At 63.2% G+C, this 10,447-nt stretch overlaps 1 protein-coding gene across 1 annotated transcript in view; it reads right to left on the reverse strand.

Annotated features, from left to right (window-relative positions):
• The window catches only part of MN1 (MN1 proto-oncogene, transcriptional regulator), a 41,261-nt gene extending 36,350 nt beyond the window's left edge, over positions 1 to 4,911 (reverse strand). The window contains exon 1 of the mRNA XM_082325192.1: positions 1,397 to 4,911. Within this exon, the coding sequence (XP_082181318.1) occupies positions 1,397 to 4,832 (3,436 nt within the window). The 5' untranslated portion in view covers positions 4,833 to 4,911. The remainder of the gene's footprint in view (positions 1 to 1,396) is intronic.
• Between the last annotated feature and the right edge of the window lie 5,536 nt (positions 4,912 to 10,447).

Below are 10,447 nucleotides of genomic sequence, written 5' to 3' on the forward strand. Positions count from 1 at the left end.
CTTGCCTGGGTGAAGCATGGAGAATGCTGATGGGCTTCCTAGAGTCTGCTGTGCATGCTAAACACTCCCGCTTGAAATGAGAGTCTCCTGCGCTGGGCATTAAACATGAACAAAGAGACAAACCGTGGGGGCTAGGATTCACGCTTCAGAAAGCCAAAGCTGGAAAGCCAACCAGAACTGGGACTAGGAAATTGCCCAGTTTTCAAACCAGCTCCCTTTTGATTTTCCCAACACCTTTCTGAGCGAAATTACTAAATGTGGAGGACTGTAAAAAGTCAGTCTGTACAACCAGACCTAACGAAAACAATTTCGAACTACACTAGCAGCACCAAAACATCAACTTTCCTAGGCATGCATAATGAGTTTATATTGCGTAAATTACGCACGTGTACTTATAGCACATCAAAAAATTGCCTGCGTGCATTCATACGGCAGGTACATGCACGTGCATCTATTGTAATATTCACACACACGGGCAGGCGGCTTGGAAAATATGGTTTTGATAAGATAAAATAGAAACCAATTGAATTTATAATCATCTTTATCTTAAACAGCTTTTATAATAGACGGCTTTCCATTAAAATATTTTTTTCCTGAGCTTGGGGAATTATGATGCCCTCTGGACACGACGAAGGATCAAAAATGACAACTAATGTCGAAATTAAACATCTGTCAACTAAGCAAGTTTTATACCAGCAGACCCAGAGCCTTATTTCAAATTGCCTTTCTATTAAAGAAAAAAAAACGTTAAGAGCCTTTCAGTTCGGTATCGCACTGTTAGTAGGCTCTTAATGCAAGCAGGGAAATACCTGGAATCAGAGGGACAGCACCACTAACAAATTCGTGTGTTCATGGTTTAGGAAGATCCTGTAACAGTTTGGGGGAAATGGCTGGAAGGCTTGGCCGGCACAGGGCTCTGCAGGAACCCCCTCCTCAGCACCCCATGCATGGCGGGGCTCTGCCAGAACCCCCTCCTCAGCACCCCATGCCTGCAGCCCCCCTCCGCGGCACCCCAGCCCTGGAGCACAGCTAGGGCTCCAACGGGAGCCCCCCGCCAGCCTGGGCTGCCGCAGCCCTCAGCGGCTGCTCCCCAGGAGGCACAATGGGGATGGGGCTGGCGGCAGAGACCGCCGTGGGGCCAACCGTCAGCCGGGGATGGCTGGGCAACAGATGCTTCGTCCCTGCTGCTGGCCACCCCAGCAGAGCCACCTGGCATCCCACAGCCCCAGCCCAGTGCAGGAAGGCACCCAGCACCCACTGCAGTCCCCACCAGGGGCAGAGCAGATCTGGGGCCAGCGTGCGCCTGGCGTCCCAGGGCCGGAGTTCCGCCACCTCCCCTTCTCTGAGCAGCCCACCGTCCCCCCGTGGGCCGGTGCCCGCACGGGACAACTGATACCTTCTTTGCTGGGGTTCGTGGGCTTGGGCTTCTCCCAGGGAGCCATGGGCTTGTCCTCCTCCTGCCCTTCCATCAGGGCTTTCTCACCGGGCAGGTACCAGGTGGAGTTGTGCTCCGCCATCAGGGAGTCCAGGTCGATGGTGCTCATGGCGCCCTTGACGCCCTCCGAGCAGCAGCTGCCCAGGTCGCTGTCCCCGTTCTGCCCCGCACACTCCCCCTTCTTGGTCTTCAGCCCCAAGGGCTGGTCTTCCGAGATGCTGAACTGCTGCCGCTGGAGCTGGATCTGCGCCTGCAGGATCTCCAGGGGGTGGATCTCGTCCTGGGCCGAGGTGCTTGTGGGGGTCCGCACCTGCTCCATGCCCGGCGTGCCGGGGTGGGCGCCCGCTGTGGTGCTGAGCCCGTAGCTGTCGGGGGTCGAGGTAGACGTACTGAGGAGGCCAAGGGCCAGGGGCTTCTGTCCATTGAGAAGTGCGTGCTCCCCGCGGGGCAGCTTGGGCGAGCCGCCCAGCAGCGGGCTGCGGGTGGGCTTGGAGGCGGCGTTGTCGGAGCTGGAGGACACCTCGTCCTCATTGCCGTAGCTGGTGCTGACCTCGTCAGGGAAGTCCACGTGCGGTGAGCTGCCATCTGACTTGGTCACGCTCTGGATGCCACTGTCCAGGGAGGACATCAGGTCAGGCTGCTCCCCCAGCAGCAGCTCACCACCCTTGCCCCAGGAGGGCGAGGTCAGGGGCTTGTCATGGGGGGTACTCCCACCGCGCTCCGTGCCCGCAGTCCCCGGCGGGCCCCCCGCTGCCGCCGGCACCGCCGGCTGCCCTGGGCTGACACCAGCCCCACCGCCCTCTGCGGCCGAGAACTTCTCGAAGAAGGTGCCGGGGCTGACGTGCCCGCTGTCCCGTTTCCGGCGGCCCCGCCCCCGCCCGCCGCCCGCCTTCCCCTCACCGCTGCCCGCCGGCTCCAGCGCGTAGCCAGGCGAGAGGCTGCTCTCGGCAGGCAGCAGCGGGGCAGTGCCTGCTGCCTTCCCTGTGCCACCCCCGCCCGCCGGTGGCCCCGCCGGGAAGTAGTCCGGGGCGGCGGGTGGCGGCGGGTCGGGCTCGGCCTGGCTGAGCTTGCGCTTGGCCTCAGCCGGGCTCTTCTTGTTGAAGGTGACGTTAAGGTTGGGAGCACCCAGGCTGGCGATCATGTTCTGGCAGGCGGTGGAGAGGGCGGCCAGGCAACTCTGCCCAAAGACGTTGTCCTTGCTGGCTGGCTTGCTGAAGGAGCCCAGCGAGAGGGCACCCAGCTTGCTGGCGGCAGGCCGTGGCGGCGGCGGCGGGGGGAACTCGGGCGGGGGCGGCGGGTAGGCACCCGGCGAGGCGCTGAGGGTGGGTGCGGCCCCATGGGCCGCCGGCTGCCGTGCCGCTGCTGCGAAGGGGAAGCCGGGCTGGGCGGCAAAGTCGGCGGGGCCACGGCGCTCGGCAGGGGCACTGGGCAGCGCCACGCCGCTGCCCGGTGACTGCAGCTGCGAGAGGCCACCCATGGCGGGCGCAAAAGGCGGGTGGACGCCGGGCGAGGGCAGGGCCTGCGCCGGCCCCTCGCCCGGCATCCGCAGCGGCTCCTGCAGCCCCAGCCCACCAGCGCCCGGCCGGAAGAGCACGGCAGCACCGCCCGGCTGCAGGCCCAGCTCATGGGGGGCCGCCTCGGCTGGCAGCCCCGGTGCCGCCATGCGCCGCGGCAGCAGCTCCCCGGGCGGTGGCGGCCCCGCGAACCAGGCGCTGTCAGGGGCCAGGTGCGGTGCCGGTGGGTCGAAGCTGCGGCCGCCACTGCCGGCCTCCCGCTCAAAGGTGGGCGGGGGCAGGCCGCCCGGCGGGCCCACCTCACCATGGTGCCCCAGCTGCTGCAGGCTGGGCGGCCGCAGGCGCTGCTGGCTGCGTGAGGCCATCTGCTTCATCACCAGGGCTGCGTTCTGGCGCTGCGCCAGCACCGGGTGCTCTGGGCCACCATGCGCCAGCGGCCCCCCAAAGGCCTCGGGCGCCGGCGGGGTGAACTCGCCTGGCAGGCCGGGGTAGGCCGTCGGGGAGAGGTGGCTCTCCATGGCGGGGCCGTGCATGCCGCTGCCCCAGGAGGCACAGCGCTCGACGCCAGGGTTGCTGGGGAAGTCGAACCGTGGCCTCTTGGCGACGCTCACGTAGGGGGCATCGAAGTGCTGCAGTCTTTGATTTGGTGGCTGTTGCGGAGGAGGGTGCTGCATATTAAACACGGGGTCAGTGTAGGGATGCATATTCCTGTTCTCCAGTCTGTGAATAGGGTATTCAAACTGTGCATGCTGGTTCTGCATTATGGGCCCATTGTCCTGCAGGTTGGGGTTGGGAGCGTTGGCTTCTGTTTGCTGTTGCCTAGGGATGGCTGGCGGGCAGGAGTTCTGTCTGGCCAGCAAGCCCGGCGGCTGCTGCGGCGGCTGCGGCGGCGGCGGCTGCTGCTGCTGCTGCATCAGCGGGTGCCTGGCGCTGGCCCCCGGCTCCAGGCTGGCGGACATCTTCCGTGCCCCCCCGAAGCGCTCAAAGAAGACGCCGTGCTGCTGCGGCGGGTGCGCCTTGGCCACGGCCATGCCCGGCGCCCGGGGCAGGGCGGGTGCCCCCGCGAAGCTGCCGCCCGCCGGCACCTGCCGCCCGCCGCCGTAGTGCGGCAGCTGCCCCTCGGGCTCCGACGGGGAGAAGACGGGCAGCTCGAAGTGGCCGGCGGGGCCGTCGCCGGGGTAATTGTATTCCAGCGAGTCCACGCCACCCTGCGCGGGGAGCCGCCGCTGCTCCAGGCCGTGGGGCTCGGAGGAGCCGGCCGCCGGCAGCCCGTGGAAGGAGGCGGCGCGGTTGGGGGACTGGTCGAGGGGCAGGCAGGGCGCCGGCACGGCGTGGCTGGAGGCGCCGGCGCTGTGGTGCTGGAAGTCGGGCAGGTTCCCGGGGCGCTGCTGCCCGAAGCCCTCGCCGCCCTGGCTCTCGGCCATGTGCTCGTAGCCGTCGGCGAACGCCGTCTGCCCGCCCAGCGCGCCGCTGTAGCCCAGGAGCCGGCCGCCGTGCACGCAGGAGGCGCCGGGGTCGGGCCCGAAGTTGCCGCCGAAGTGCGGGGGGTGCTGGTGGGGGTGGTGGGCGCCGCCGTGGCCGCCGTGCGGCTGCTGCCCGCCGAAGAAGCCGTGCACCGGCGGCTGTATGCCGCCGCCGTGCAGCTCGGCGGGGCCGCGGCCCGGGAAGCCGTAGGCGTCCCCGGCCAGGCTCATGTTCATGCCCAGGAGGGGCGGCTCGCCCAGCGCGCCCAGGGCCGGGTCCACCGCCGCCGGGCCGCCGCCGGGGAAGGCCGGCGCCTTGAAGTGCGCGCTCATGCTCAGTCCGGGCTGGCCGAAGCCCCGCTCCGCCTGCCCGCCGCTCCGGCTGCTGCTCTGCGGCTCGAACTGCTCCAGCCCGAACATCCTGCGCGGCTCCTCAGAAGGGCATGGCCGCTCCGCGCCGCTCCGCTCCGCCGTCCCGCTCCCCGCCGCGCCGGCCGCCGCTCGGCCGCCCCGCTCACATCCTGCCGCGCCGCCGCGCCGCTGGCACCGGCCGCCCGCCCGCGCTCACCCCGGCGGCTCGCCGCTCGCTGCCGCCCGGCGCCGGCCGCGCTGCGCTGCCCGAGAGCCGACGGGGCGGCGCGCCGCCGCTCATAGGCTCCGGCGCCCGGGAGCTGCGCGCCGCATCGCCGGCCCGCCGTGCGCTGCCCGCGGCTCGCAGGGCTCCGGCGGCGGCGGCGGGGCCGGGGCGGGCGGCGGGGCCGGCGCTGCGTGCGGGCGCTGGGAGGGCTGCGCCGCGCTCCCCTGCGCGCTCCCTCGCTCTCACCCGGCGCTGGCGGAGCAGCAACAAGTTTTGCATTTCAGCGATGAATTTCAGCCATCGGGGCTGCGCCAATGAGCGCCGCGCGGCCCGGGGCGGGGCTCGCCGTTAAGGTGGCTCCGCCGCGCCGCCCGGCCCCGCGCCCCGCCCGCCCCGCGGCTCGGCTCGGCTCGGCTCGGCGCAGCGTGGCCGGGCTCGGCTCGGCTCGGCGCGGCGCAGCGTGGCCGGGCTCGGCTCGGCTGGGCTCGGCTGGGCTGGGCTCGGCGCGGCGCGGCGCGGCTGGGCTCGCCCCGGGCCGCTTCCCGTGGCCGGCGGCGCCGCTGCTCCCGCGGCGCACGGACCGCGGGCGGCCGGGGAGCCGCACGGAGCCCAGAGGTGCCGGCGGCGGGGTCCCGGGGCGGGGGGCACCGGGGCTGGAACCGACCGGCGGGACCTGGGGCCCGCGCCGCCCGCCGGGCACGGCCAGCCCCGCACTGCCAACCGCCCCGCGCTGCCCGCCCGGGCGAAACCCGCCCGACAGCCGCGGGCTGGGGGAAGGCTCCTGGCGGCCCCGCCGTCCCGACGGACCCGGCAGCGCCCGCGAACCCCGAGCCGGTCGCCGAGCGGCGCGGCGCGCCCCGTCGGGGCCGCCCGGGCCGGCAGCCGGAGCCGCGCAGGGGAGCCGGGCGGCCCAGCGCCCCGCCTGCCCCCAGGCGTTAGCGGGGATGTCAGAGCCCGGCCTCCCCGCGGGGAAAAACATCCATCAGGTCCGGGGGGTTAAAAGCAGCCGGCAGGATGAGGCACTTCAGGTGTTCACAGCTGGCACATGTCGATAGTTAAAAAAAAAAAAAAAAAAAAAGAAAATTACTCCCACCAAAAAAATGAGATCTATAAATAAGCGGCCGAGAAGTATTTGTATATGGCAGGAGAGTTTTAAAGGGATTTTTTTCTGCAGGATCAGGATGCTGCGCTGTGATTAAATATTGATTTTGTGTAATTAGTTTTCATGTGAACTATCCTCCTTGCTGATGGCTTGGAGATTTCAGAACTAGAGAAGAAATGGAATTGGACATGGAAATTATTACTTAGCAAAGTGACAAGGGGGGGCGCGGGGCCCGGGGTGCGGGGCTTGCATCAGGGCAGAAAATGAAGTATGCGCGGCCCGACAGCGGCACAAAGGGATAAAGGGGAAGTCTCGTTCGCTACGGGAACGGCGGCCACGGGGGCAGGGAGGGAGGGAGCCGCCGGCCCCTGCGCCCGCGTCCCCGGGGAGCGGCAGCGCTCCGGACCGACGGCTGCCCGCCCGCCCGCCCGCGCCGCGGCCCCGCACCCGGCCGAGGCTGCGGGGCAGGGGCGGCCCCGGGCCCCGCCGCTCCCCGCCGCCGCCGCGCTCCCTCTGCGCCTGCGTGCGCGCCGTCGGAGCCGGCTCTTCCGAACGGGCACAGCGCCCCCTGGCGCCCGCCCCGCCGGCGCGGCCCGGTCCGGCTCAGCGCGGCCCGGCCTGGCGCGGCCGCACCCCCGCGCCGGGCAGGCGGGCGGCCGGCCCGCGCCCCCGGGTCGCCCCGACGGCGGGCAGCCGGGCCCGGTGGGGCGGGCCGAGGGCCGCGCCCAGCCCCCGCCGCAGAAGGACGGGCCCGGGGCCCGGCGGGCTCCGCGGAGGCGCCGGGCCCAGCTGCCCGGTGCCGTCCAGGGGCACCGGCGCCGCCCGCCCGGCGCCGCGGCTCCCCTCCGCGGTGACCCTCCCCGGCCCGTCCTGCCGCGTTCAGGGGCCTCGGGCGGGCAGCCCACCGCCCCGGGGCACCGCCCGTTCACCGCCCGGCCCGCCTTTCGCCGGGGGCGGCTCTCGGGGAGAGCCGGGGTCCGGGTCAGCCCTGCCACGGGGAACCGCCCCACCGGGCAGCCGGGCCGGGGGTCAGGAGCTCCCGGAGCCGGGCCTCGGGACAGCCCCCGCAGGTCCCCCTTCCCGCTCCTTGTGCTGCCTCACTGGGCGCAGGGCGGCTCCAGGCCCAGGGGCAAGCGCCTGTCCCTCGGGGCTGCACACATCTGGGCAGGATGGTGATTAACATGATTAACGCCACCCATAAGCTGAGTCCTCAAGGGGTCCCTGCTTTGGCATCAGGGCTCAGTCCCGCTCGCTCCAGAGCCACTGCAGGCTCACTGGGGAGGGAAGTCCCAGCTCCCCCAGAACCATTCTTTCCACAATCAAACAACCTCTGTTGACTTTCATGGGAACCAGACTGTGCCCCAGCAGAGAAACAAGTTCCTGGAGCACACAAGCCCCCTTGCTGCACTATGCTCCGGGAAATGCACCCGGCGTGTGCCCGCAGTGCCTCGTGCCTCCCCCGGCTCAACTGGGGTCAGGCGAGGGGCTGCTCACAGCGCAGAAAGCGTAGCGTATCCGCACCCCGCGCTGCCCCGGTGCGTGGGCTCTGCGGGCAGCAAGGCGGGCACGCGCTGCAGACAAAGCTCCCAGTAGGTGTAACACTGTTTCCTGAACGCGGGAAGAGGAGGACGCTTTCGTTGAGGAGACTCATCTATTAGTATTAGTGTGGGAGCGATTTCTCTGTCACATAATGGAATTTTTGTTAAGTTTGTACCTCATAGGAGTGGCATTAACATGCTTTGGCTTTTGCTCCCAAGGACGTGTTTTCCAAACAGCAAGAGCAGTGCCGGGTTGCAGCTGCCGTCAGGGGCACAAAGGTGCTGCCCGGAGTGGGGGTACCCCAGCTCGTCCCTGTGCACAGACGTGGCATGCACTCGGCTCTGCGCTTTAACTTGTTACTGCCTTGAAATGGTAATGATTCGTTGTGTAAACTAGCATTCACTTACGAACCAGTATTTTTCTGGCCAAAACGGCATCCAATTTAAAAACTGGATTATTTTTTAAAAAAAAGGAAAAAAAAGCCGGATTAATTTTACAAGTGCCAATCAAAACAGTAAGCGCAACAGAACAAGTAAGAGCATTGTAAACCAAAACAATATTGACACTTTAATGCCAGTCCTGCCAGTACAGAGTCGCACAGCAGGGCTGAGGCTCTCTGGCTGGTGAGTCTTTAACGTGGGCAAGGAGTGTGATCAGCCTCGCTGGGACGGATCGGCGAGTGAAACATCCACCTCGGAGAAGTAACACCGCTTTCATCTCGGCTAGAATCCATCTTCTGTTGGTGCGTCCACTCTAGGGTGGCATAAAAAGATACTTTCCACGTAAGATACCACATGCCTGTTGGACGACATATCTGTCGGGATTATTGGAGATCATTACTTACTGTTGTAATCATGGTGGGTTTCATTTGTAGTTGGCCCTTTTTATCTCAGCTTTGTTGTGTTTATATACGGGTACTTCTCTGGGGAAATGGTCTGTTCTCTCTGCACCGCAGATACGATGAAAGTTCTGTCAAAAGTGGTGTGGAAGAAAGTTACTTGCTTCTGTAAGGCAGTTGGATTTCTGCTGGGAAGAATTACTTTTGCTGATGTGAAAGGACCTCAGGCCGCTCTGAAATTGCAGCTCTTTTCTAAAGCAGGGAGTCGTGCCTTTCACAGATACCTGCTGTAACATTGGCTTCCACGGCTTCCAGACCAAATGCTTCCAAAAAGACAGATTTTTACTGATTTAGAAGATTCACCTTGCATTTCCCAGAAGATTCAGAATCCATTTGTTCCTCAAGCAGAGCAAGCGCTGTCTTTCTGGAAGAGCAGAATGATGCTGTGAGGGAGAATACATTTAGAGGGATGGAGACTTCCTTGGTCCGTGGGCTGACCATCTCAAATGCTTCTGGGCAAGCGTTAATCCTGCTCTCTCCTCCTTTCTGGCCTGTGGCACCAGCAGGAGCTGCAGGTGTCCCTGCCAGGGCCAGCGGCAAGGCTCACTGCGGTATTCTGCAAGGGGTGGCTAACCGCTTGCTCCTTCCCCGGACTGCTTCACCAGAAGGCTTTTCTGCTCCTCCACCGCTGGCCTAGGCATCACTATGTTCCAGGAGCAAATTGTAAGACTGAAAGTTTCAGCGTGGTAACTCGCTGGCAGCACTGCACGGATCCCGCTGCAGCTCGGGAATAGTATGTAACTGGCCGATGGCAAATATGGAAATAATATCAGCCTAAATATTTTGACAGTAAAAACAGTGAGTTGATTGAACTGGTAAGATCCTGTACTAGCTGCAGCGTTCTACAGGCTCATGGTATAAACGTTCACTATTTGTTAAATGTCAGAAGGCGGCTCAGCCCTGGTTTCTGACTTGGAAGGTGTTCTGGGCTAAACATGCCCCAGAGCTGCCGACCTGCCGTGCGCCTCCCCACTTTCCGCTGCGGTGCTGGGGTGCGCTAGCTGGAGGGGGCCCCTGCGCTGCGACCAGCACCGTCCAGAGCACTTCGGTCGCAAATAGTCCCAGTTGCCCTGCCAAGTAGAAGGAAACCTCTCTCAAATTGTACGGAGTAGTGAAAAGTATATTTTACAAAACATATTTTTACTTTCAGTCTTTGGGTTTTGGTCATCTTGGGGGAAGCAGGGAAAGGCATTATTTAAATAGTTGTAGCTGCAGGGGATTATTTTCTAAATTAACAATAGTAATTGCTCCTGCCAAATCCAAAGTTGAGGGGATTCATTTATTTTGATTCTCAAGACAATAGCACAATTTTGGGTTTCATATTGCAAGCTCTGAAAACCAAATGGTGGGGCCGATGTTTTAAAAAAAATAATTCAAACAACATCAATTCATCAGACTTGAATTCAGCTCTTTCCACCGTGCCAGTTTAACTTGCACTGAGAAAAGTTGCTGCTCAGCAAAAAAAAAAATTCCTTTTTAACAAAATGAATGCATCATACATAAAACATCACGAACCATACAATTAGTAAGCAAATGTAAGAGTTCAGCTCAGTTCATAATTATTCAGCAAACCTATTCAGAATGATTTTTTTCTCCCTGCAGCAATCAACTGTGTGGGCTCATTACCGCTGAGAATCTAACGAAGAAACCACCACATAAACTGTACAAAACAAGCCCATATGCTAGAAAAACTTTAGCCCAGCTAGCCATTAGCAAGAAGCCTTTTAAAGCCTTCCATCGAGCAAAACCACATCTTACTTTTCTGTGGCGTTTATACCCCCGGCTCTATAAAGATGCCATTTCATTAATATGTCAGGCTTCAGGTATATAAATTTTAGCTACTAAATAACCTCTACAGTGTTTGGTAGTGCAGCCATCTGGAACAATACAAAAAAAGCATTTGGTTGCCACTACACGTC

This window comes from Platalea leucorodia (genome assembly GCF_965183815.1).
Source record: "Platalea leucorodia genome assembly, chromosome: 12".
Taxonomy (NCBI): domain Eukaryota; kingdom Metazoa; phylum Chordata; class Aves; order Pelecaniformes; family Threskiornithidae; genus Platalea; species Platalea leucorodia.